Source organism: Takifugu rubripes, chromosome 13 (assembly GCF_901000725.2).
Source record: "Takifugu rubripes chromosome 13, fTakRub1.2, whole genome shotgun sequence".
Classification (NCBI taxonomy): Eukaryota; Metazoa; Chordata; class Actinopteri; order Tetraodontiformes; family Tetraodontidae; genus Takifugu; species Takifugu rubripes.
The window spans coordinates 2,883,493-2,910,883 of NC_042297.1; the positions used below are offsets into that span (position 1 = coordinate 2,883,493).

The 27,391-nt window shown below is 45.6% G+C and overlaps 3 protein-coding genes across 5 annotated transcripts; 1 reads left to right on the forward strand and 2 right to left on the reverse strand.

The window, feature by feature from the left end:
• The first annotated feature begins 269 nt into the window (after nucleotides 1–269).
• On the forward strand, nucleotides 270–2,697 carry LOC115251975 (probable RNA polymerase II nuclear localization protein SLC7A6OS). Its single transcript, XM_029846028.1, has 5 exons — nucleotides 270–491; nucleotides 950–1,264; nucleotides 1,445–1,651; nucleotides 1,737–1,866; nucleotides 2,119–2,697. The coding sequence occupies exons 1-5, from the start codon at nucleotides 303–305 to the stop codon at nucleotides 2,250–2,252; spliced, it is 975 nt and encodes a 324-aa protein (XP_029701888.1). The 5' UTR covers nucleotides 270–302; the 3' UTR covers nucleotides 2,253–2,697.
• A 192-nt stretch (nucleotides 2,698–2,889) lies between these two features.
• Nucleotides 2,890–9,885, reverse strand: LOC101068562 (Y+L amino acid transporter 2). Of its 2 annotated transcripts, none has more exons than XM_029846025.1 (10): nucleotides 9,650–9,885; nucleotides 5,701–6,196; nucleotides 5,203–5,328; nucleotides 4,806–4,950; nucleotides 4,594–4,717; nucleotides 4,412–4,515; nucleotides 4,235–4,331; nucleotides 3,580–3,729; nucleotides 3,263–3,446; nucleotides 2,890–3,191 (listed from the first exon to the last, which is right to left on the reverse strand). In XM_029846025.1, the coding sequence occupies exons 2-10, from the start codon at nucleotides 6,158–6,160 to the stop codon at nucleotides 3,124–3,126; spliced, it is 1,458 nt and encodes a 485-aa protein (XP_029701885.1). In that variant the 5' UTR covers nucleotides 6,161–6,196; nucleotides 9,650–9,885; the 3' UTR covers nucleotides 2,890–3,123. The 2 variants fall into 2 exon arrangements, with proteins under 2 accessions (XP_029701885.1, XP_029701886.1); XM_029846026.1 differs by lacking the exon at nucleotides 9,650–9,885 and adding an exon at nucleotides 8,245–8,486.
• A 1,754-nt stretch (nucleotides 9,886–11,639) lies between these two features.
• LOC115251971 (adhesion G-protein coupled receptor G5-like) lies at nucleotides 11,640–24,376 on the reverse strand. 2 transcript variants are annotated; one of them, XM_029846021.1, is made up of 16 exons: nucleotides 23,974–24,376; nucleotides 23,070–23,339; nucleotides 17,971–18,032; nucleotides 17,321–17,586; nucleotides 17,051–17,237; nucleotides 16,922–16,967; nucleotides 16,711–16,816; nucleotides 16,385–16,507; nucleotides 16,179–16,295; nucleotides 15,416–15,458; nucleotides 15,220–15,326; nucleotides 14,976–15,091; nucleotides 14,099–14,358; nucleotides 13,914–14,013; nucleotides 13,560–13,834; nucleotides 11,640–13,116 (listed from the first exon to the last, which is right to left on the reverse strand). In XM_029846021.1, exons 3-16 carry the CDS (start codon nucleotides 18,020–18,022, stop codon nucleotides 13,001–13,003), a joined length of 1,914 nt encoding a protein of 637 aa, XP_029701881.1. In that variant the 5' UTR covers nucleotides 18,023–18,032; nucleotides 23,070–23,339; nucleotides 23,974–24,376; the 3' UTR covers nucleotides 11,640–13,000. The 2 variants fall into 2 exon arrangements, with proteins under 2 accessions (XP_029701881.1, XP_029701880.1); XM_029846020.1 differs by lacking the exon at nucleotides 23,070–23,339 and having other exon boundaries at nucleotides 23,974–24,371.
• Between the last annotated feature and the right edge of the window lie 3,015 nt (nucleotides 24,377–27,391).

Consider the following 27,391-nt stretch of genomic DNA (forward strand, 5'->3'; position numbering starts at 1 on the left):
TACTATTTTATGCAAGACATATTAATTTAAACCTCTCATAATAGAAGTCTCTCACAAAGTTTAAACCTTCTCTATTTTTGAGTAATCGCTCACATCTCGCTTTTGAAATTGACGTTTGAGTCAACGCATTGTTTTAATTACAGGTCCGCTCAAGTACACTTTAATTGCATATTGGTGCAAAACCGCAGGTAATTATTTCTAATTTGTTGGTATAGGCCGCACGGCGGAACCGGATGTGACGTCTTGTAGTTGCTGCGGCATAAAAACCTCCTCTTGACGTCATCAAAACGAGTTCCGTCAATATGGATCCAAACGCGACGATTCTGCGAGTCAAGCGAAAAAGGGGGACCGACCCAGCCGATGCCTTGTTGTTGGCGTGTAAACGCATCCGTCCCGAAACGTCTCAGAGTCCAGGCGAAACGGTTCCGGAGCCCAGTGAAGCCGAGGTGGAAAGCTCCGTCTTTAAACTAGTGGCGACGGTAGCGACACAGGTAAGAGGCCCGCCGACAGCAGCACGGCGCTAACCGGGCAGTGCTGGCTAATGCCGCCTGGTGCCAACGGTGCCAACGGAGCAAGGAAACGGATAAAAACACGTTAATTAACGCCTCGGGGAATATCGTAAACATGGCGGAATGAGTTTTATGTTGGGTTGTTTCAGAGGAAATGCGTCAGCTAGTTGTTGTTAGCAAGCCACTCGGCTAGCGTAGGTTTGCTTGCTGCGATACTGGCTGGTTACTCAGAAATGTTGCATTAAAACAGATTTTAGTTCTGTCTGGATTTCAGAACAGCGTTTTAGGCACCATTTCACCATCCATTTGGGTAAAAGTTAATTTTTACAAAGTGATGATGATGGTAATGCTCCCCAGAGTTCAATGTCTTCACTCACTGTAAAAGTGTAGTAGTTTAAAAAAATCTCCTCATAATTTACAGTGTGTGTTCTCACCGGCAGGATGCTCCAGTTGAGACGCAGGTTCGACAGGCCTTGGCTCGGCCACGGGTCGCCCATGCCTTGCGCCCGTCTGCTGGAAGCTCCCACCGGATAATTGGGAAACTGAGAAATGCAAAATGGTCCACTCGGAGGGAGGAACGCTACAAAATAATCTCAAGATCCCGCACAGAGTTGTTGGACTCACCTGAGCCCCAGGAGACGGTGGCTGATGTTCTCGTGGAAGAAACGGTGAAGAGGCACAAATGTCCAGGTCAAATCCAGGTGGTAGATCTCCTTCATGAGGACGAGGAGGACCAAGGTGTGTCACCAAGCAAGGTGGGTTGGTATTGGCAGAGGAAATAGAACCCACCTCATTTATGATGGCAGTAATGCTAGCTGCAGCGGTACACGATGTGTGTTTCAGCGCTAATAAGCTGGTGTGAAACGTGGCCCTATTTTTCTTGCTAGCATCACATCCTAACTGCGAATAATGATGGACTGTTTCCTGTCGTACAGGTGTTGCCGTCGGATACGGAAGCGATCATGTGCAACAACACAAAGATGCTGCGGCAGCGCCTGAACATATCTGGAGACGGGCTGAGGGAGCAGAACTGGGATCAGGATTCTGAATACGTCTATGACCTTTACTACCAGGAAATGGCCACACCAGGGTGGATCCAGGACATCCTGTCTGTTCGAGCATATGCTGATGAAGGAGAACTGGTGTGTGGATGCAGGAATGGGAAGGGGGGGGGGTTGTGTTTAAGTGGTGCAGTTGGTCTTACTGGGATGTTGCTGTTTATAACAGGTGCCGGACCTCGTGGTCCACGAAGAGGAGGTGTACGATGATGAGGACGATGAAAATGATGAAGCAAACTGGAGGAACGACTACCCTGATGAGAGCGATTCAGAGGGTGACAAAGAGGAACGCTATGGTGGTGTGTATCTACGTTGTGGACTTTGGCCTGCCTACTTCACACCTACATAATTCTTCCGTAGTGTCTTAATTTACCTAACCCTGATCAAATGAGTGTTTTTTAATTTTATTTAATTGTCGTTTAATCGTTTCAATTACTTAAAACTGCAGTTGATGCCCAAATCAAACCAAACCCTTTTAATGAGCAGCATCCATGAACAGTGAGCGGCCATGGGAATAGTCATGTTTTCTCTGTGTGTGTTTGTGTGTGTAGCTTACTGGGAGGAGGAACACTCGTACAGCCAGGGCACCTGGCACCAATACCAGAGGGATCTGTTGCGCGAGCTCAGCTGCTGTGATGAACGTGACGATGAAGACGATGGTGGCTGCACGTATGATTCAGACTGATCGGCACCTTCTAGCCTTGATGTTGCAAACTCATTCCTAAATGCCGCCAAACTCGGTGGACTAAGATAAATACACAACTGCTACAATAGCAGGTTAGAAAACCAGAGAAATCTGCGTTGTAGCATGTTGACCTGTGGCATTAAACCTCCAGTGGAGTCAACACTTGACCTTCAGCACCACGTTTTAAGTCAGTCAAATTTGACTGCATTAAATATATAATTGTGATGGTTCTACTTCTGAAAAGGTGCAGCTGGGGTTGTTTCTTTTCTACGTATGAGGCGTTAGAGATGTTGCATGTTGGTGTTTCAAGAATGTGGGTGGAATGTGATTTCGTATTTTATTGTATGTGAAGGTAAAACCTGTGTGTGTGTGTGTGTGTGTGTGATGTGCCCTTTTGAAAGAACCGTGTAATTAATGTAGATGTGTATAAAGTTTTGAAACCAAACTGAAGTATTTGAGACGGTGACTTGAGTAGATGCAAATGTTGACCCTGAAATTTAGCAACTCGGCTCAAAATGGGGACGGACATCAGCGCAGTCTGAATAAATCAGCCACTCGAAGGATTTAATAAAGACTCAACACCCTGCAGAAGCAGCTCTGAACACTCGGCTATTTCACTGGGGCTCAGGAAAACATTGAATTTTCATTTGAAGGTAAAAGATTTCATTTTATTTAACTGAGGAAGAGTTGTGTTGGAGGTAAATCAGTCAATCGTTCCACTTAAAGAGGACCAGGCACATGTTATTGGCAGTCTAAGATATAAAACCAGGCAAAAGTGTCATACAGTTCATGCTCCCCTGAGGACAAGTGCACTAGTGTCGTCTCCTCGGTCGCCGCAGGCTCTTCTCAGCCGACTGCTGGTTAAAGGCCGTCACTCACTCTTGCCCATCTCTGTCTGTACGCAGTAGCAGGTGTACTGGGTCATGCGGGTCAAAGCACCTGCAGGGGACAAACGCGCTGTTCAGAAGTGGTGCGGACAAGGAGTGCCGGCAGAAGGGTGCGCCACTCACGCAGCAGTTTGGTGATCAGCGGCGGTCGCTTGGACTCTGGTAGATAGACGCCCATGAAGTAGACGGGCACGCCCGACAAGGCGATGGCGATGCCGATCAGAGAGTTGATGGTGTCGCTGTAGAGCGGGACCACCACCAGAAAGATGGTACACAGGCAGAAGACCACTGGGTAGAACAAGGTCAACTGGGAAGAGTCGGGCACAGAAGGCAAAATTAGAGTTTAAATGACCTCAAACACGTGCTCGCCGAGCAAGTCGCATGCAGGATAAATTGGAAAAAAACCCAAACTGGGTGCAGCTTGGTGTCACTGGTCTCACCTTGACGGGTCGGGGTCTCTCGGGCTCTCGCCAACGGAGGTAGATCTGTCCAGCGATGGACAGACCCACAAAGAACCAGTAGCTGAAGCTGTAGTAGTTGATGAGCTGGAAAACATCTTCCACGGTCAGGTAGACGAGTGCCATCAAACACTGAGACACAAGAGCAAAAGGACTTCATTATCCTCACATACATCGAGGTTTTTGCTTTAAGACAACAGGAAGTGGTCCATTCCCTCGCGGTGAGGAGGAGGTTTCCGCTTTACCTCAGCTCTGTCATGTTCCCCCCCGACTACAGGCGTTTTGTCTAGAACAGTACAGTAAAAGTCTAATCATTTTTGACCTCTCACGGGCTCCAACAACCCGGCTGCTGAATGACGGTCAGTAGAAAGGTGAAGGTCAGGTCAGAACAAACCGTTGCTGCTTAAAGGTGTGTTCAGCCCCTCCTTTGGGACCTCTGTAGTCTTATAGTCGTCTTTAAACCAAAGGAAAAACTGCTAAAAAGCTGTTCAGAGTTAACTTCTGGCTCCTCATTTCATCAGAAGCTGGAGCTATGCTGGACTGATACACGATCGCAATGATTTCGGAAGATACCATTTAAAATCCAACAGGACAAACTGTCGCTCAGCTGTAAAATATACGACATCCCATCCCGTACATTGAAGATGAGGGCAGGTATCGGCGTGAACCTCTCCACGTGGATCATGGACAGCGCATCCGGAAGGTGACCCTCGCGAGAGCCGACAAAGAACAACCTGGACACAACAGGGCAGCTCCAATACGACATGTCACGGGTTCTAATAAAGCAGGAGCGCACGTGTGTGGTCACGGGTACCTGGATGCAGCTATGATGGAGGCGTTGAGGCCCCCGTAGCAGGACAAAGCTACGGCGATGGGGATGACGCAGCTCATCACGCCCAGAGTGTGGTCCGCAAACGTCTGAAATCAGAGGCACAAGGTGGCTCCGCGCACGTTCAGATCGTGCACGTGCAGCTGCTGCTGTGTTCCTCCACTCACCACTGCCACAGCGTCACTCGCCATGATGGCGTTCATGTCCAGAACGGCGTAGTAGGCCACGTTGGTGAGGATGTAGATGATGGTGACAAAGGGCATGGAGATGGCGATGGCCAGGGGCAGATTCCTGGAAAGACAAGAGGCTGCGTCACCTCTGGGCTGCTTTTAGCCGCCTTGAGCCCTTTCCTTATTTCCTATCCTGATTTTAAATGCACCTTTCTGGGTTTTTGATCTCCTCAGTGACAAAGTTGAGAGTGTCCCAACCAGAATAAGAGAAGAGGGCGGAGTAGAGTGCCAGTGCAATATTGCCAGGATTTGTGGACGATCCCTGAAAAGATGACTCAAAGTTGGACGTGTAGCCTATGAAAGAAGCAGAGCGATTAAAAGTCATCAGGTGACAGAAAATGTAGGAAATCTAATCTGCTCCGGTCAGCCGGGAGAGCCCGTTTCAAATAGTGTCCCGGCACAAGAGTTGAACCATCCATTGTTGATCTAGTCCATAATTACACACGTGCATCCACACAATTAAAAGCAACCCGATGTCCTGGGTTCATCTTACTCCCTCCTCCCTCTAAAACGATGCCCTCCGAGGTCAGGAGGGAGGTGACTTACCCTGACACAGCTTAACAAGTCCCGTGATGATGATGACGATGAGGGCAGCCACCTTGGCATAGGTGAAAATGTCCTGCACGCGGGTCCCCCATTTCACGTAGGCAGAGTTAATGAAGGTCAGTAAACCTACGGAGGGAGGGGGGGGGAGGGTTCAGAGATGAACCAGGCATGAGCAGCCCTGGAACATGTGTACTTACAGATAGAACCAGACATGAGCAGCCCTGGAACATGTGTACTTACAGATAGAACCAGACATGAGCAGCCCTGGAACATGTGTACTTACAGATAGAACCAGGCATGAGCAGCCCTGGAACATGTGTACTTACAGATAGAACCAGGCATGAGCAGCCCTGGAACATGTGTACTTACAGATAGAACCAGACATGAGCAGCCCTGGAACATGTGTACTTACAGATAGAACCAGACATGAGCAGCCCTGGAACATGTGTACTTACAGATAGAACCAGACATGAGCAGCCCTGGAACATGTGTACTTACAGATACAGGCTGCGGCGGTCAGCCTGGACGCCACGTACGGTGGCTCGCACGTCGGAAAGAGCGGCTGCACCAGATAGTTGGCAAATGTGATGGCGATGACGGCCTGGCTGGTGGGCTCGATGATCAGCAGAGACGTCCACAGACGAATGAAGGCGACGAAGCCACCGAAGGACTCCAGGATGTATGCATAGGACGCCCCCGACTTGGTGATAGTGGTGCCCAGCTCAGCGTAACAGAGCGCCCCCACTACTGAGAACAGGCCTCCGATGGCCCAGATGACCAGCGAGAGCCCGTAGGAGGCGCTGTAGATGAGCACACCCTTGGGGGAGACAAAGATGCCGGAGCCAATCATGTTTCCCACGATCAGACTGACTCCATTGAGCAGCGAGATCTCCTTCTTCAGCTGCATGCTCTCTTTAGGTGGACTCGCCTCACTTCTTGATTCTCCAGGACGCGCCATGGTGGCCTCCTCCAGGCTCGGAGCTCACGGGGGAACCTGAACGACAGGTTGAAATCATTTCTGGGTCACACAGTGAGAACTCCAGGGGGGGGTTCGTTGTGGGTCTGGCCCACAGCCAACAGATATCAAGCTCGGTATCAAGCTCAACAGACAGTGGATCAAACAAGTCCCGCGTTCTGTAAATACCGTTCCTGACAGACCTGTTCATGGGACAACCTCATAATTTGATTAATGCAAATCCTGCTGCTCTGATGACCCGTGGGAACATTTGATAACCAGCCAAAAACACACACGCCGCACGGTCACACCCCACAGTGGAAACACGAGCCAGCCGAGGCTTTGCTATCACATTACGGAATAAATGTTCAGGGTTTACAACAATGTCAGATCCAACCACCGTGAACACCACCAGTAGTTTGGATGCTCTACCCGTCTACCCCCCTTTATTTCAACCGTCTTTCCTAAACTCAATTGTGCCCCTGGAAGCAATGTCCAGGCCTCCAGTTGAGCAGACATCCCTGGATAAGTGAGCAAAAGCAGAGCAGGATTAGCAGAAATTTGCTCTGGATGTGCTTTACTTTGTATCTTGAGGGACACATTACAGCAGTACAATATTACCCCAGGTACAAGAGCCCTCAACCTCGTCACTGACAGAACACACATAATGAAAAGGGCTCATGAAGATGACTCAAAGAGCCATTAATAGGAAATTCTCACTTATCTGAAAATCACACAACCACATAAAGACTCTGTTCCCGTTTCTGGAAAAACAACCCAGACAGACGGGGTGTGTCTGTAGCCCAGCACACAGCTGCTTTTAATGTGGCTGAAGAGATCACGGAAAAACTCAGCTGCACAACATGATCAAAAGCTTTTGTGGGGACTTTTAACAAAACAATCATCTAAATTTGAATAATCTGAACGGTGCGCATGGTCCCGGAATCCAGAATGAACTTAATAAAGTGGGTGTTTGTTGCATCCCTGTGGTTTAATGAGCGAGCAAAGCTTTGACAGTTCTGCACAATTCCGTCCAACATCTCAAAAATCCTTATGAAAGCAACAAAACTCCTTTGCAATCAAGACTAGGACTGGTGTAAACTACAAAACTGCAGCCTTTTCGGTGGAAAGTGCGAATGAACTAGGAAAAAAGACAAGATTAACATCTGAAATCCTTTGAATTCCCCCTACCCATATTGAAGTTTGCCCCTTCTTAACCACAACATGAGCCAACATGTCAGGTGCGCATGCCATCTGAAGGGCTCATAAATAAACACAGAAGCCGCCTTCCAGACTATCGACCTGGTTTCACGAGCCTTTCTGCCCCCCCCCCCCCCCCCCCCCCCCCCCCATCCTGCTACCATTAAAAGGACAAGACTATACCAACATTACTCTGATGCTTTGAAGTATGAAGGTGGAGCTCTAAAATGCAGCTCAAGAAATTAGTGAAGCTGTGTGGAAACATGAGGCGAAGGACCTGTGATGCACCTGATTTTACCCACACACGACCTTCACCAAATACCAGCACATGGAGGAAATGAGAGGACTTTCCATTTGTACAAGGGTCTATTGTTCTGTCAGGATAGAGCCAAGGGAGTAGATCACTCCTTCTCCTGCGCCGTTACAATTATAGATACAGCACCTTTCCCAGCTCGAGGTCACAAAAGGCTCCACATTATGAAAGACAGCTCCTCCAGACTCTCCCGGTCTGTTTTATTCCATCTTTTCCCTCAAATCAAGACAATTTCTCCTGCAATAACATGTCTCATTTCTTCTTCAGGTAAGTTCCGCCACATTTTCAAGCAAACATGATATTGTGTGAAGATAGATGGAATATCAATAGACACCGTTTCTACACTGTTTTGAATTTAGCATGCAGGAGTACATAAAAGCTTCATTCTCAGACCATCACACGTGACCACAATGCTTCTTTTTTTTTTTTTTTAAATGCTGCATCTGCCTGCAAGTATAGCTACAAAATCCTGGGGTGATGTCAAACTTGTGTTTTGTTTTTTTGTGGGTTTCCTCCTGTGGTACAAAACAAGCTCAGCAGGTTAACTGGAGACTCTAAAGTCTCTGTGACTCACTGGTCTGTTCCTGCCTCTTGTCTTTATAACCAATGAGGCAGAATGCAGCACAACTGGGTCCAACAATGAGCGAACAAAGCGACGAGCGCTCGATTTACATGCTAGTGCCTAAATCAACACCCAACTGCCATTTTCACACTTTCCTTCAAACATTAAACCCTTCACGGCCTTTTATCTCCCTGATGGGCTTAACCTTGCACCGTTTTAGACCTGCTTTAACGTCACTCTGCCACCGGGTGGCGCTGTCGGAACACTGTGAGGTCCTACTGCCCCAATATGAAGAAATATCCTCCAAAAACAGTGTGTTGGTATCATAAACAATAAGCACTCTGCAATTAAACTACTAATTGTTTTTAGTTTTCTTTTAAAAATAAAAAGGGTGGGGTGGTGGGGCGGGGGGTAGATAGGAGGCTCTTCGGCTGCCACTTTATCTGCGTATTTTCATCCATGGAGTTATCTTTATATTACAGATCTATTCTCATTTGTGCTCAAAATGGCCTCTTGTGGAAGCAGCGCCAGAAGGTCGAACCACAATTTGTCCTTGTGGACTTTCAGCTCATTTCCTTCTACACAGGAATGCACTCAAGTTCTATACTAGGATCAAAAACAAACACCTATACATAGGAGGACACAACAGTAGTTATTCAGTAATAACAGCTGCTCCTGTTGTTAAACACATCCGGATGGTCACAAGTTCACCCTCCCGAGGTGCCCGACTGTTCTCCCCTCACATCGTGACAGACCAGACTCCTCTTTTCACTCTCCAATTTGACTGAAGGGTTGTTTCTTTTTTAAACATTGACTTCAAGACTGCAAAAACAGTAAGAACAGGGTCATCTTAGTCCTTGTAGCACCATGAATAATCAAATTTCATCTATTAGGCAGCACAGGTTAGACAGATTGAAACGTAAGGATCACTGGGGATAGGAGCACTCTATAAAGGTCAAAAAATAATCATTTTAATGCCACAATATGTGCAGATATCCCATCCATATACGCTGTTAATTGAGCCATTGTCACTTAATGTACTTCCGCCTTTGACTTTCAAAATAAACTTACAGTTATTAGCGGCTAACAGATTTTCAAAATTAGGCTTACGTTTTGTAAAAACAAGCCAAAAAATTAAAAATAAATCAAAATTTACATTTTTTTTGAAGAAAAAGTGACTGAAATGTCGGCTCTAAACACTTTAAAGGCCAACTCAAAGGCTCTTCTTATTTTGGTTCTCATGTCGACCGTCCGGTCACAGCTAAATACGCCCAGCTTGTCGCACTTTTACGCGGAGATGACTCCTCTTTTGTCCCTGAAACGGAGGTAAAATCGCCCAATTTGAAGCGAGTCCAGCAGCTGCACCCGAAATGGCCGCCGTTCGCAAGTCGTTCGGGTTGTTTATCTCTTGATTTACCTGCGGTGGTTTGTCTCCGACAGCCAGCCGACCGGGACCGTTCACTGGAGCATCGGGCCGGTAAACAACTGGCTGCCGCTGCGGCACCAAGGAGGCGTCATGTGACCCCGCTCCTGCACCACGCGCACGTTATAAAAGCGCAGGTGACAGGGGAGACCTGTCAATCACGGCTCCCGCACAGGTGTTCCGCCAGGTACAATTAGAGGCGCCCAATCACAGACAGCTTCCAAACCACCAAGCTGACGCCCCAAAAATGACGCCCGAAATACTCAAAAGTCCGGCGGAAGTATAGGGGGGGGGGGGAGGGGGAAAGGGGGGTCACGTATTACAATAGAAATCTTATTACGTTATTACGATTTAGACAGTGATAACCACGGTAATAAAGTGTTATATTAGAAGAATGTAATTATACGTTTTTAATACAAATATAATAATAGACCCTCCAAGAATCGACTAAATATAAGATTTCACTTTTTCAACTTAACTAATTGTTAGATTAAATAGGCCGACATCCTTAGAAACGCTGACAGGACATGTTGATCTTCCTGTTTGTCACTGCCTCCATTGTAATAGTGACGTTTGTTTTTCAGTAATGGAATGCTTCATTTGATCTCTTTTTTTTTAAGCGTGGGGTTAAATTGGCCCGTTCGGAGATATTCGGGGGACAACCAATATTTTAGTGGCGGGATCACGATCGCGCGGTGCACTGTTGTTGCGGGGTTTGCGTGGTTCGCGTGGTTCGTTTCCGCTGTTTTTAAAACGAAACAGTGCCACCTGGTGGCGGAGTGACGTTAAAACGGCGGGTTAAAAGAGTGAAGCGCAGCCGCTAAAGTCGCTGTTTTAATTTATATTAAACTCATATTAAACACGGATTTAGGGAGCGTGTTGCGATAAGAGTTGGATAAATATGTAGCAGCTGAACATATTTCCAGTGTTTAGATATAAATATGGTGGGAGTCTGTGTAGATTCTCAATCATCCAGGTCATTGTATCAAAGGTAGTTTTCATGTCAACTGGACTGGGTTTCTTCTCGAAACGTCTTCAAGAGAAGAAACCCAGTCCAGTCCAGACATAGAAAACTACCTTGAATATGGTGGGAGCACTTTTTTGTTGCAGTATTTTGAGGTAAATGTCTGACCTGGCAATATTTGCCCATTTTTCTTTGCAAAACAACTTCAAATCTGCCAGATGGCGAGGACAGTCTTGATTTGGATGGATGCTTTGGGTTGGCGACCTGCCAAAGTTCGTCTGCAATTTTGGCAGAAGCCCGAATATTTTGTGAAATTTTGCCAGGGTTGGAAGCTTTTCACTAAACCATAGCCTTAACACATAAAGTAAGCATAGTTTTCATAGGCAGTAGAGAGCCAGTGCTTGTCCTTCTGCATCGCCGGGGCCTCTTGGAAGCCCCTCTGACCAGTTTTACTCTCGTCTTCAGTTTTGGAAGGACGTCCAGTTCTTATTTACTGTATGTTTTCTCGGGCTCACTCGTGACCGTCTCCACTGTGAGATCACTCAGCGACATCCTTTGATTCACAGTTTCGGTCACATCGAAGTGAAAACAGGGCTGACATCATTTGTCCCCCCAAGAAAAACCTTGTGTGAATTGAGTCCAATAGCAGGAATGACAGATGCAGAGCAGGCCTGAGCTGTTGCACAAGCCTGACGCTGCTGCTGCTGCTGCTGCGTGAGGACCAGGAGTGTAATTAGAGCAGTGCTGCTAACGTATGGGCGCTATTTGAAGCGAGAGCGGTGAAAGGTGCAAACACACCCATATATACACACAGGCTGCCTCCACAAAGTTACACATTCACTTACAAAACCTACATCTGACCCAGATGTTTCTATGTGGTTCAGAAGAAACACACTTCCTGAGTGCCCGCTGATCAATGCGGGTAAGAGCAAAAGCTGCAGACAGGCAGCACAAAGGTAAAGATGTCTGAGGGAAACTTTGCACTCGTGTTTGGGAGGAAATATGAAGACATCAAATGACTGGGTTTTTCCACTTGCAGGTTATTTTAATGCAACAAGTTCACCTATACAAAATCACTTAAACATCGTCAGAGAATAGAAACATCACAGTATCTAAAAACTGAAAGGTTTCTGAATAAAACGCTCAGTTGAAAAAGACCTGATTGTTACTGTTATTATTATTTAACTCAACTACCACCATCAGGAATAAAACAGTCCTCCTGGGGAAACATCTCTATTCATTTACACTGAATATTCTGGCTCCTATATTTGAAATCTAATGGAAAAATGAACAAGTCACTTCACTGAAATTCTTAAAAAACAAAAAACAATCTAAAGTGCTAGAAGAAAGCATGTACACTGTCAAAATCATTAAAATTACAAATAAAAAACTACATTCCAAGTTTAAAAATGTAAAAAATAAAGCTTTAATAAAATAATTTCTTTCCATCGAACTAAAAATCATGGCCCAGAGGCCAGCAACCAATTAACTTCCCTTGTTTTCCTTAAGGAAAAAGCTTAAGTTTATCAGAAACCTTTGATTTAAAATCTAAAAGTAGCTCTCTTCAGAAACTAGACCCAGTCTAGGTATTGTGGAAGGGTAGGCTCCAGGCCTGGACCATCCTGAGAGATGGAGGAAGGAACAATCATTTTACAGTATGTTGCCCTGAACAAGCTCTTGCAAAGAAATCAAGCAAAATCTGAAGTAGTTTTACAACAAAATCAGAAGCAAAACTACATCCAGACAACAGCAGGTCCTGAATTTCCTTCAAAAGAACGTCCCCATAAAAATGTCCCCCCCTCAAATGATTTAGCTTGGTCTCACAATTGATCCATCTGTAGAAAAGGTATGAAAACATCACAAATACAGGAAGAAAACAACATGGCGTGACTGGGAAAGGCTGAATACACGGAGCCACGCATTAAATGCTGTGACCAAAGGTGCATCAACTAAACTCTTATGTCATCAGTGACATTTTTACGAGCCATCTTGGAATTTGAGCGGTGTTTTTTTTCTACCAGGTGAGCTTATTTCCTTTATAAAAGCCTCTCAGCCTGAGATGTAAATCCACACCCAGAGTTCCGACGCTTCTGCACCCGAAGGTGAGCCAAGCAGCTCGAGCCGACGTCAGGCTGGACTGTGCTATTTAACACCTAAGAGACGTATATGGAGAGTTCAGCCATGGTGAGACATTTCAACTACTAACAGCAAGTCTAAATATATGACAGAGAAAGACTCCAGACACGCTTCTGCTCACACCAGGGCGGAGAACAGTCTTTCTCTTCTTTACCACATACTGATCACAACACCGTGTCATCCTAAAACTATGCTTCAGCACGGACTGGTTTCTGTTTTGCTGCATCACTTCCCAGCTAGCTCTTCTATTGAGCCTGAAGCATGTGTTGTCTGGTGGAGCCGCTGCTGCTGCCCAGAGAAGAGCCGCCCCCCTGCTTCCTTATCCACTGCAGCATGCAGAACCGCAGCATCAGAAAGAACCCTGCAGGAGGAGACAGAAATAACACACATATAGATTCAATTCATTACATTAAATGGAGATAAAGTCATTACGTAGTGAGGATTACAGATGTTGGCGGAGGATGTCATTTAAAAAAAAAAAAAAGCTAATTTCACAAGCTAAAGAGCGTGGATCCTGTAACAAGAGAAAGGTAGGGCTCTGTTTTTGGGCCTGAACCAACACACACGACAGGAAGCAGCTTTGAGATAGGCGCCACCGAAACACGGCCCTGATCAACCGGCCATTGTCTCATTCCCACGCTGATACAATGCAGCAAAGCCAAATATAACCACCCAATCTCCATGCCAACAATAAAAATAACCCCCGTCTAATCACTCACGGTGCACCGTGTACACGCTTGATAACAGTGGCCGCTGATAAAAATACGCTACTGGATGGTGAGATGGCGTTCAGCATGTGCAAACCTTGGAAAGAGTTGAGGATGCAAAATAGGAACATAAAGAACTCCGTGAACGGTCCAAAGCTGAGGAAGGCCAGAACCCAGGTTGTGCCGAAGAGGCAGCTAAGGCCCCACATGCTGAGGAAAGCCACGCGGTTCTGCCGCCATTCTTCCCTGCTCCGAATCTGCCTGAAAACGAAGTAGAGCATCACAAGGCCAAAGGACACCAAGGCCACCAGGATGGTCATAGTGGTGAAGTAGTGTGCCAGCCAGGCTCTGTCGTTGTCTTTCAACCAGCACCTACAATCACAAAAACAAACTCAGAACAGGACGCCGAAAACTAGTCTTTCCCGACATGTTTCAGAATAAAAAAGCTTACATCGAATAAGGATCAGTGGTGCCGTCGCAGTGCCGCAGCTCTCTCTTGCCATAAATGTCGCCTACTGCAACAAGAATAACAACAGGAACGGCAGGGGCGACTAGAAAACAGACAGAACGCACGGTCAGATGGCGGTGACTAAACGATCCAGGATGTCATGTGACCGAGTTACGTCACAAACTCACCAAAACCCACGACGTTCCACACGACGGGCTTTGGGCTGGGGGTGAACACCTTGTAGACCAACCAGAAGGTGTGAAAAACCTCGATGCCCATCCAGGTCAAGGACATGAGCAAAGCGTAGTGGAGACCTGCCGCCACCCACAGGCACACGCTCGCACCTCCAACGTTGGCCAGGACACCAGTGAAGAAGAAGAGCAGATTGAGGAAGACGTGGGAAAAGGCTAAACCCAGGTGGATTTTGATGGCCTGGTCCTTGGAATGCCTGCGGCAGAGAGAGAGGAACAGAAGTGTGGAACGCTACGTTTACACGCACGGCTTGAACCAAATGAAGACTTTGGCGTCTCCTCGGAATTCGATTCTTGTCCCCGTTGACACATACGGGAGAAAATCGAATAACTGAAGACAACGTGTCCTCCTCATCACCACTAGGTGGACGTATGTGGCTTTTGCCCGTTGTGGTTGAGCTATTACGTCAAATAATAAGCGAGTGGCATCGGTCAGCATTTCCAATAACAGGAAGTTGAAAAATTGTATACGTGATGCAAGCGTTACTTCCTGTGTTCCAGGTGCCAGACGCCAGCGTGGGAGTTGCAGAGCATGCGTCTAGTTTAACTCTGGTTAAAGCATTACATGACTTAATGGGTTTCCACCCCCTTTACCTGGGTGTCTCACGGAAAACTGCGATATTCGTCACACTAATCGGTTTACTGTTCTTATTTTTTAAGAGTGACGTAAACAGACGTTACGTCCGGATCGCAGCATGCTGCTGTTTTTTTATAACTATTCCACTCAATACTGGAAAACAGTGATAAGCTAGCATCTGTTACAGCATTCTGACTTAATTTAAACAAACAACGAATCGTGACAGGGTGATATGACCTCTTCCTGCAGATATAAACGATGACGGCAAAGCTGCTGATCACAGACGTGGCGCAGCCCAGAGATGTAATGACGCTCAAAGCCAGGAGGTGGCAGACTGGGCCTGGTTGGAGTTGCTGTCAGAGGACGGAACAATTGAGCAGAGCAGCAAAACTAGCAGAAAATAACAAGAAAATAACGAGCTGCTGGTGTTCCCAGCTATTTTAATTCATTTAACTGTTGTGCAGAGTTTTTATCATCTCACCACCAGCACAGAGAAGTAAGTCAGGTGGTTGCAGAGGCACTCGGTGAGCTCTGACCCACGATGATGCGTTTCACATCCTTCCGAGGACCAGTGGACCTGCAAAGGATCTGAGCAAAGAAATCCCCATTTTTAAAAAATAAATAAATAAAATAAAAGGTCTCAAACGTAGAAGCATCCGTCCGCAATAAACACCGACCTTTCCTGGTGTCCCATGAAACGCATGTACGTGAATGAGATTTCTGGGGGTAAAAAAGAAAAGTCAATTAGGGAAATTTTGGCTTCGTGTGACTCCGCCCCTCTGATGCCGCAGCAGCTGTTCGACCAAATGGCGAAGTCCTAACAACTATATTCAGTTTTAAACAAGCTATTATCTAAAAACCAAAACGTTTTGGGTTTAAAAGTACAATGAAATACCTAAAGAAGCAAAATGCTTCCTGAAGTCAGTCCAGCTACATTAACAAAGAGAATAAAAGTGAATCAGTGTTTCTGCTGCAAACGTTATCAGATTAAAACAATGTTTCATATGTGTTTCCTTCGCTTGCTTTCAACCACAAAGCTGCACGTCTGCTTTAATAGCAGCTCTTTGTCTTCAGCAGCCAGTGCTGGGAAATGTAACACACTCAGGTGAAATGGCGGCGCCCGCTACACACAAAGAATGGCGAGGCAGCATTTTCCTGACATGCATGACTGCATTAGTGCGCCGAGTGTGACAAATAAGGAACAAACAGGTTAGAGGTTAGAATCTGGTTTGCAATGTGTGAGCTAAGAAAAACCCCAGGTGTGGTTTTACTGTGTAGAAGCAGCTTATAGGAAACATCACTAAAAGAAAAACTAATCAGACATGAGACACGGGTGCTAATTTTCTTCCTCTTGGGCCAATTCTGTGATAATTTACTGCAGAGTTCACAGCGACACGTGGACAGAAAGTTATATTAGAAAACCTTCGTGTGGTGACCTACAGTTATGACATCATGGCGAAAGTCGATCCTGATTGGCTCGGGCAGGTTACGGATGATCTCATTCTCGACGGTTATCTCAACAACATCATCAAGAATCCTGAAGTTCTGGGCACCGTCCTGAAAGACAAACAGAAGCGAGCGTTCCAGTCGAAACCTCTCCTGCAGCAGCGGCGCGTGCGCGTGCACGTGCGTTTTGGGGCAGATACCTGGAACAAGGAGTTGTTTTGGAAGAACGTGCAGACGACTTTGTCGGTGTTTTTGGCAGCCTCTTTCAGAACCGGGGGGATCTGGACAGTGATGGCTGGCTCCGCAGAAGCATCTTGCGTCAGCTGGAAATTAAAACAGGCAAATAAATCCGATACCGAGACCAGAGGTATGTGGGTTTTAGGGGATTCGCACCGGCAGCCTTCCCGCCTGTAATACAGTCGTGTTCTTTTGGCTAAGAAAATGCGCTATGTTGCTTTATTTGGCTCCTGTGATGCCGACTGTCCGGACCGATGCGAGTTGACGTGACAAAACCCCGTTTTCTTACCGGCGACGTCACGTTGCGGCCTTTAAAATCCTCCTTCATGAGCACTTCAGAGCTGCGAGCGCACGGATGATCAAGAGTCCCTGTAGCCTGGCGCCCGCCAGAAACCCTGTACAAACAGAACCGTCACGTTTTTTTATCCGTGGATCCTGTCGAGTGTACTGGTATCAATACGTCCACCAATATGTCTACCATCAAAGGCTAAGATATTTACATGGTGGCACTGGTGGATTTTTGGCTCTGTTGATCACATAAATCTTCTGAGGAAGGAAAGAAAAGTCATAAATTACATGCCTAGACTGTTAAAAGCTCTCTAGATGTGTTTATACAGATTTGCCCTTACTGCAGTCAGTGGAGGATGCATTAAAATAGTAGGTCAGCAGTGTTTTATCGGTGACCAAATCATCTTTGAGCCTTCCGTCGACGATGCCGTATTCCCCATCGGGTCCGTTACGGTCATGTGACAGATCGGTGCAGCAGGAGCCGTGCAGGCTGGCGGGCGGGCACAGAGTGAGGTTCTTTCCTCCGAACTGCAGCAAAAAAGAAGAGACTCACGCATGAAACCACCTGCATCACTTCACTTTCAGGGCAGCAGAAATCTGCCATCTTTCACCTGGAGCTTCAATTGGTCGTAAAAAGGCTCCCAGTACAAACAAAAGTGGCTCTCCGCTGAGTTGAGCTCGTCTGTGTCAGTGAGGGGAATCACGCGGGAGTGCCGGCACTGCGAGGTGATTTCACCCCTGATGGACAGAGAGCTCTGATTGGCTGAGACTGCGATGCCATTACAGCCCGGGGAGACGTTGACACCGAGAGTACGTGGGCGGCCGCCGTGGCGCCAGGTGCCACAAAACTGGAAATCCCAATCATTTTCACAGGAGGCTGAAGGACACAAAGACAGATAAGGCACAGATTGTCTCAAGTTTGGTGAGAATTACCGGGATTTGAAATAAAATATACAATCTTCTCCCCCTCCAAAAAAAAAACAACACCTAATTTCTAATAAGAAACAGAAAAAATGTTGATTTGCCAAAGAGAACTAGAACAGAGACTGTTGAAAGAGCTGCTGGAACATCTAAAAACGAGGCTTCCTTACAAAAGATTAGCAACACAACTGGAAATAGAAACAGCAGCAGAGAGGAGAAGGCTGTACTGGGAGATAAGCAGTAAGACGGAATGTATAGTAGGACAAATTAGAGCAAAAGGAGATTCCTACTATAGATATCTAAGTATCTTTCCATGTTCCCAGGAGCTAACGTGTCTCACCTGTGCTGAAGAGGACGCTCAGGGTCAACACCAACAGGCGCTGCAGCTCCATTGAGAATAATCTGCCACATAGAAACAAAGGAACGAAGCTGTTAAACGCTATAGTTTATTTCTGCAGAGGCAGGAAAAAGGGTGTGCAACCAAGTTTCAGTCCTGTTCTGTAACCACAATCGTGACACTCACGATGTTTCACATCCCATCAAAAACAAGGAATCTGTAACTAGCGGTAACACAACTCGGCATTAATATGCTTTCTTTCCCATCCAGACCTTGTTTTCTGTACTTTCTTATCAATGAATAGAAACGAGTGCAGACTCAAAGTACACACAAGGTCCTTTCTGTGCTGTTATCAATGGAAACAGTCTTTTCCTTTTTGCCTCTCCTTCCAAGGAAACGCGATACAGCGGCCGACATTCAGCGTTCTGTCCCTATATGATCCAATTATCAGCAGTGGGTTCGAGTATGAAACTATCCGGTTCCAGTCACAGACTCCTGTGAATGTCGCAGACAGACATGCAGATGCATTTTAACCACAAATATTCACGGCTCACTTATTTTCTGCGCCTCGTCCCATTTATTTTTTAATCACAAGACTTTCAATAATGACTTCCTGTTACAGTTTAAGCCTATAGAATAGAAAAAAACACATAGAATAGAAAAAACAAAAGCATAAAAGAGGGAACTAGGGGGCACAGCACACTTCTCTAAGTGGCGGTGTCCGTCCGTGCTCGCCCTATTTGTTTAGGAAGTGTGATTTTTCTAAATATGTAGGTGTCAGTTCTGAACAGCGTTCTGGTAACCAAAGACAGGATCCTGCAAAACCACAAGTAGAGGAAGAAAATGCACGCAGCCGACTGTTGTTAATGTTCATATTTAGTTTACGACCACTGTACATAACGGACAATCTCCATATTTAGATGTCACCAACGTAACATTAACCTGACACTCTGCTGTTAGGTGTTCTCCTCTGGACACCATTTTATGGGTCTTTTTCTACTCGACGTCCCAGTTTATTAGCATCACGCGTTCACCAGACCCATTCATTTTGACCACATCATCCTCTTTATGCACGTTGTCTTACTCCAAGCTGTATAGGCTGGAAAGCCCACTACCAATTAAGCATATCAGGTGATGTGCACCTCTGTCACGAGAAGGGGTGTGGTCTAATGACATCAACAGCCTATAGCAGGTGTGCATAATTATTAGGCAACTTCCCTTGCTTTGGCAAAATGGGTCAGAAGAGGGACTTGACAGGCTCCGAAAAGTCCAAAATAGTGAGATATCTTGCAGAGGGACGCAGCACTCTTAAAATTGCCAAGCTTCTGAAGCGTGATCATCGAACAATCAAGCGTTTCATTTAGTTAACAGGGTCGCAAGAAGCGTGTAGAAAAACCAAGGTGCAAAATAACTGTCCATGAACTGAGAAAAGCCCAGCGTGCAGCTGCCAAGATGCCACTTGCCACCAGTTTTGCCATATTTCAGAGCTGGAGTGCCCAAAAGCAGAAGGTGTGCAATGCTCAGAGACATGGCCGAGGTAAGAAAGGCTGAAAAACCACCACCACTGAACAAGACACACAAGCAGAAACGTCAAGACTGGGCCAAGAAATATCTCAAGACTGATTTTTCTAAGGTTTTATGGACTGATGAAATGAGTGAGTCTTGATGGGCCCGTGGCTGGATCGGTAAAGGGCAGAGAGCTCCAGTCTGACTCAGACACCAGCAAGGTGGAGGTGGGGTACTGGTATGGGCTGGTATCATCAAAGATGAGCTTGTGGGGCTTTTTCGGGTTGAGGATGGAGTCAAGCTCAACTCCCAGTTTCTGGAAGACACCTTCTTCAAGCAGTGGTGCAGGAAGAAGTCCGCATCCTTCAAGAAAAACATGATTTTCATGCAGGACAATGCTCCATCACACGCATCCAAGTCCTCCACACTGTGGCTGGCAAGAAACGGCCTAAAAGAAGAAAACTAATGACATGGCCTCCTTGTTCACCTGCTCTGATCCCCATAGAGAACCTGTGGTCCCTCATCAAATGTGAGATTTACAAGGAGGGAAAACAGTCCACCTCTCTGAACAGTGTCTCGGGATCGGGAACAGATCAAAACACCGGCAGAATCCATGGTTGGCCGGCTTTTGAGTGTCCTTGCACAGAAAGGTGGCTACATTGGTCACTGATTTGTTTTTGAATGTCAGAAATGTATATTTGTGAATGTTGAGCTGTTATATTGGTTTCCCTGGTGAAAATAAATAATTGAAATGGGTATGTATTTGTTTTTTGTTAAGTTGCCTAATAATTATGCACAGTAATAGTCACCTGCACACAGATATCCTCCTAAAATAGCTAAAACTCACAGTGAAAACTCCCAAAAATATTCAGCTTTGATATTAATGAGTCTTTTGGGTTCCTTAAGAACATGGTTGTTGTTCAATAATAAAATGAATCCTCAAAAATACAACTTGCCTAATAATTCTGCCCTATTTATAGAGCACGTTTGGGACTCAAGGTCGTCTCTAAGCCCCTCAAATGCTACAGAAACACCACATTTATGCGCTCAAGGCTGACTGCGGTTATTCAGATTACGTCAAACGGGAGGTCTTCACAGGTATTGACATGCGTGACTGACACACGAGCCTATCTGGGTCGCCTAAATGACCGGCGCTGCCAATACTGAGCGCTGGTGGTTTGGTTTGGGGGGTGTTGTTTGTCGCAGTTATGTAAGCTGAAAACATCCATGTCACAATCATTTACATTTTCAAACCACAGCATTACAAAATCAATTTTTTTTTTTCAGACTGGAGATAGGAGAAACTGTTTCACACATCATAATTGTGGTTTCTACGCTTCCTCTTTTTGATCATTTAAGAGAGGCAGAATTGAGTTCCGCGACTTCACACCCCTGTGATACGGGCATCGTGTTGCACACACACCCTGTGAAGGTTTTCATACAGTATAGGTGGGACAGCAGAAGCTATAAAAGTGTAAAACATGTTGCAAATGGACTAATTATAGATGTGAGCAAACAGAAGATTTTAGAATCCAGCTTTGTAATGAAGCTAACAAATGAGGTGCTTTGATTTTAACTCTAATGCTACTGGCTGCTTCTTCACATCTTATATTAATATTAAACATGTTTTCAGGCTTTAACACTGGCAGCATGAGAATTAATACATCTGTATGTATTTTTTCATCACCTTAAACATGTGGAATCAGCACTTTTAGTGTGGGGAAAAATCAGCACTCATCAAAGGGAAATCATTTAAATATAACCTCTAAAAACCCTGGGAATCAACGCACGAAGACAAGTTTCACGTCTCCGAGCTCTGTGGGTAATAAACTGAAACGTGAGCGTCTGGCTTTGATGATTCCATCGACGATGTCAGACAAAACATTGAAACGGGGTGTGAGTCAGAAATTTATCACACTGGCTTACAACAATAAACTGGTGTTATCAGTCAACCGAAGCCTACACTTTCTACCTCATCAGCCACAGGCTAACACTGCGTGTGTACGTGAGTGTGTGTGTGTGTGTGTGTGTGTGTGTGTGTGTGTGTGTGTGTGTGTGTGTGTGTGAGAGAGATAAAAAAATAAATATACTGTCCGTTTATATGACATTCTTATGGTAGAAGAATGACTTTATCTTTTCCAGCTACATTCACCTTTCTAAGCTCTCATGTTGGAACTTGCTGGCACATTAACCCCCCCCCCCCCCCCCCCCCACACACACACACACTCTCCCCTTCTATTGTCACCGTATGGCACTCACATCAATTCAGCGCAAGAATGTTACCCTGTTTTCAGGTCACAGTTCCTGTGTGGGTGTGAGTGTTAGATTCAGCATGAACGAGCGCATGAGCTGCACACATTTCTCATCTTCTCAACAAAGCCCCCCCCTCCTAGTCATTTCTGTCATGGCACTTGCAGCCTTGCCCTGCTTCTTCCTCCTCCACGTCGCGGTGACGACACACACAGACACTTGTTTCAGTGGCGGCGTGGCATCGGTAGGAGACGGGGCCCTGGTGACCCCAGAAGAGCGTCGCTTCATGATTTCCTGACATGTCCTCCGTGTGTCATGTTTTCCCATCTATAGACGCTGAAGTCTGACTCATATCTCTGTTGAGATCTTACTCATTTTGTCTGGCACATAGCATCAATCTGAAAACAAACACCACATTTGTACAAGTACACAAAAACTTGCAGAGTCCCTCTATGCAAATTACACACATGTGATGTGATAAAACAAGACAGAGGTCATGGAGGGGGGGGCGGCAGCTGGGGTTGGGGTGAGTGGGCGGGACGTTGGCATTGTCAGGATAAACAGTCAGCAGCCCCCGGCCCAAGCTGTTCAAGTGAGTGACAGCGCCACGACCACTAAATCGCCTGCATACGTGACAGAAAAAACCCGAAACACCTGATCTAAACCACAACGGAGCGTCAAAACAACGCAAGTGGAAATAGCATGGCAAGCAAAACACCAAATCTCTATTTTGCCATTTAAGATCTTAAGCCGGAGCCACGTTTCCAGTGTCACCGGTAACTGGACAGTCCACGTGAGCCTCACGTCTGGTCCAGCAGGTGACCAGTAACACTAGAAAACGACAGTATAGAAATGCATTTTCATCCGTTTACAAGTGCTCGCTGCTTCCCTAGCTGCAGCCCAGTTGGGCAGACAAGAATGTGCGTGGAAGAGTAATTCAAGGAAACAAAAGACTCTTTTTGTGTGGAGCCAGAGGACTGAAGTGACAGCGAGCTTAAGAGCGGGTCAAGGGATCAACGTCGGGGTTGGAGGCTGTTAACTGGAGATGGGATATGGCCGCTCACACCAAGTCCTAAACTTAAGATAAGGCTGACAAAATTAAACTTTGGACAGTCGAGATGCATCCAGGCTGCGCTGAACTTGTTAGTGAATGTAGTTTAGGGATTACTTCTCTATACAGGGTGTTTTTAAGAGTAATCTCATTTGGGTTCAGTGCACTTCGGATGCCTTGGTTACCAACAAAAGATATGATCTGCACCTCCCTTTCTCTCAAGGTGACCTCCAACACAAACTGCTCCTGTCAATATCTTCCTCACCACCACCAGCTGGAAACAATGAAAACAAACCTGCGCCGAAGCCAAAATGAACACCCGGCCCGTCGAAGAGCAGAAGCTTCTGGAGCTCAAAGGTTGGACTGTATCTTACATCGCTGGGGTGTGTGGGATTTCCCCAAGGCTACAGCCCAGTAAAGACCTTGCATTCCTCGCAGCGCCGCCGCAGTGATAGCGTGCGTACACCTGCAGGAGCGTGCACGTGTTCCTTCATCTGCCTTTTGATGGCTTCTGTGAGGAAATTGGAGGTGCAGGTGGAATTCTGCAGGTATTTCCTGAGGGGCTCTGAATAAATCAATAAGCAACACACACGTACACACACAAATCATTACACAACCACCCCGGTAACAGTGAATTTGCCTATGATCTGCTTTTATAGTCGGGGTTCCTGGAATGAGTCACGACTCTGTTAAATATACATTTCCCTCTCATGTCTGCTGCTGCGTCTCTGATCTAGGGGACTGTTGTCAACCCAAATTTCTAGGTGACACATTTTCACACATTTGTGTTTCTTTCCTTTTTTCTTCAAAGAAAAAAGTGGTGTCTTTTGATCGGGCCTACTGTCGAGAAACCTCAGACAGTCTCTCACATCAGTATTTAGGAGCAAATGAACTTCTTACCTCAGATGAAAACATGAAATCCAAACTAGTCAAATAGGACAACTAGGACAAATACTAACAACGGTGACAAAGCTGATAAAAGATGGTTTTGGTCCCACAATTGTCAATAAAAGTGCAGCTCCTTCATCCCTCCAGTATTAAGTGCAGCTATACAGATCAACTACATCCAAACAATTATACACTGACACCAATTTAAAAAGTGGTTGCTAATCTGAGTGCTAACTATGCTAATCGAATACCTAAATTATTTGAAATAAAACTCGTTCTGCATCGTCTGCTGCGATATTTACGCTTCTTACCGTGCTCAGGTAAACTCAGGTGAGGTTTCCGGTGCTTTGATTCGCGTGGTTAATAAGAAACCTTTGCCCGCAGGTGCACAATGGCTCCAAATAAACAGCTTTTAAAATAGAAAAAAATGTCAAAGAAAAGCGGCGGCGGGACGCTCGAAGTCGGACGAGTAAAAGAGCGAAGAAAACAAAACTTAGAAAACGTATTTAAATCACCGCGGAGACATTTGAACGGACATCTTAATTCCAAGCGCAAAAACTTCGGAGGATCAGACAGTGAACGTCTCCTGCTGCTCGCGAGCGGACAGTCGGCGCCGCGAGAGCCGCGGCTCGAGGGAGGAGGGAGCCTTTCCGGTCCGCACTTTCAAAATAAAACACCGATTTACTGGCAATACATGTCAAAGCGAAAGTTTCTTTCAAAAATGTGCTACAATTTTTCTTTCTCACAATAAATGATGGGAATACAGATACAACCTGGTGTCACCTTATTCTTGTATTCAGCTTAAACGTGGACTATCGGGGGGTTGTTTACGCAGCAATGCGTCATGAGGGTGTGTTTGCGCTGGGGGGCTACGAGTCACATTGAAAACAAATTTTCAACGTTCTTCTCTCATAGATATAACTATTGGATTTTGCCATTGCCCACAACAGGCGTAATATACGGTTTAACGCGCAAGATATGTGCTATTATTTTGTGCTATTATAGCACTTCCTGGTCTTGTGTTGCTGCAGAGTCGCCAAGCAAAATGCGCCCTTTACACCACCACGAAGCTGTGTGTACGGGGAGTTTTACGGTGTTTTCCTGTCTTACACTATCTTAAATGTGTCATAAAATATTCACCTTGTTTTATTAAGGGATCTGGTTGAGTTGTTTTGCTAAAGTGACCTTTGGGTGTGAGGTATTTTTCTGTTTTTCTGTGGATTTCAATGGACATTACAGTTGATTTTATGGTTCTGCTGTTTGTTAATGAAATACTTTATTGGAAACTCAGTAAAAAAAAAAAAAAATCTGCCTGTGCTTTTTCAAGATATAAGTAAATATGTAAAACACACGTGACTCTTGCACAAAGCTGCAGTTATTAAAGTTGATTAATGTTTAAACCTCATGGCTAAAACCACTGTTTATGCTTGCACAACAGCTTAAGGTTTCTTATCCACCACATTTTATATTTAGGTGAAATCCGGATCCAGCACCTGGTTCCTCTTCTCTCCCCTCTATTAACACACACACACACCTGCAGTTTTGTGTATTTGTCAGTTAAAGTGCGGTGTAATAAAACACCCACTGCCTCACCCACTGGCCGACAGGTGCACACACAGACATAACACATATTTGTACCTCTACCTTTGTAAGGACTCATTGATAAAATGCACTTCCCTGTCCTAACTTTCTAGCCTTAACCCTTAAGCCTCCTGACAAAGTTGTGGGGACCCAGCCAAAATGTCCTCACATACCCAACATGTTCCAACTCTATAATGTGTAATCAATATAATGTGTATTCTTGTCCTGACTGTTGCACATACAAGAAACGACACACACAAAGTGAAGGACCATGAGCAGGGTGACTGGAATCTTCCCAGACACTTTATTGAGCACTGTAGATATAAAACCAGGCATGTTGGCAGGTTTGACAGGAGAAAGTCTGGCAGCCTGAGGCTTCTGTGCAGGATCTGAGGTGTGGAAAGATAAGGACCGCCGTGCCGTCCTTCTGTCCAACTTCTCCAACCTGCACGTGTGTAAGCACACATAAAAGAAATGCTGCGAGAACATAGTAGGTGGAAGGAAAACACACTAAAGAAAACGGTGTCTGGTGATAAGAGACAGGAGACAAAAGTCAACCAGACCAAATTTGTTTAAACACAAGAGTAGAAAGACAAGATCCTTCCTTGATAGATAAGCTGACGGATCAAAACAACTGGCCTGTCATGAGATATGGAGTTGAAAGCTAGTTTAAAGAGGTAAAACCCTGGAATGACTCAGAAATTTGAGTTTCCTGCCAAAATGTGCTGCAGCATCAGATCCAGCTGAGATCTGAACAAGGAAGCCCTGTGCACTCCAAACATTACTGTTCCTGTGAGGACCGACCTGGCAGTCTGCTCTCTCAGGGAATTCTTGTCTCTATTAAAGATCCACAGATAAACCTAAAACAATGGGAATCGTCCATCAGACAGCTGCACAAATGTAAAGATTTAATCTGCAGTCAATTCTAATTCATCAGAGCCCCTCCCTTTCATGTAATAGTTTGAATTGTCAGGTCAAAAGTCGAAGCAATCGAATGTCAGTTCATGCGACTTTAGTTCGTGGGAAGAGGAAAAAGAAGACGTCATTCAGCAGTATGACAGGAAACCCAGGATGCTTTCACTTCAGGTTTACATAAAACACGTCGGCATATGTCAAAGCTTTCAAGTCTTGTTCCTTCAGCGGTCGGGCGTCTGCAGACGTGTGATGAAACTGTATGAGCAACGGGGACAGATGTTGTCACGAAACCTTCATCCTCTCTCTCACGTCGTCCTTTGTCCATTCTCAGAACTTTGCTGTATTAAAAGTTTGCAGTGGTTCATGAATAATGGATAATAATAAAGTGCAGACCTCCACCGTGCACCTCATTTCCGAAATTAATAGTCCAATTAATCGGAGTAGCTTCAGTCAGTTTGTCTGCCTCCTTATTTAACTCGTTTTGTACTCGAGGGTGACTCTCAGTGAAAGGATTACCGATGGAGGCAGCAGATTATCCTGATTAGTAAATTAGAGATTAAAGAAACCCATTTTTAAAAAAAACCGCTGATTACCAACATTAACGAAAAATGTCATTAAAATCTATAACATTTACCAGTTATTGGAGGTCCTAAAGCGCAAAAAAAGACAGTTTCTTACAGTAGTAGAAGGTAGATTAGTAGTATAAATCCAGTAGGCGTCACACTTAGTTTTAAACTTTATTTTGACTGAGCCATCTTCTGTCTGTGAATGTGACACCTTTAAACCATAACTTGAAACCTCATTTTCACCCTTTGCTTTGAAGACTTTTAGAAGGTGCAGAGCGCAAGATGGAGACAAGAAAGAAAGCCCGTTAAATCTGCTGCTGGTGTGTTTCCACACAGAGCGCACTCTATGCATTATTAAAGGGCGGTTAAACCAAGCAATAAACACACACAGCTCCTCCTTTGCTGGGCTTTGTCACCATGGCAACATGTGTGTGTTCCTGTCACAGCCAGACACAGCTGGTGACTGTGACGGCTGTGAGATATGGAGAGAACAAAGCCGCATTAAAACGTCTCATTATTTCCTCTGTGTGCCTCCACGTGCACCTGAATAGACGGGGGGTAAATCATTGGCATTATTGATCCTCGCATTGATTCTCACTGCAAATGACTCTTTATTCTCCAATCCATCGGGGCCGGTGTGATGATGGAGCTGTGTTGGTGTTGCAGA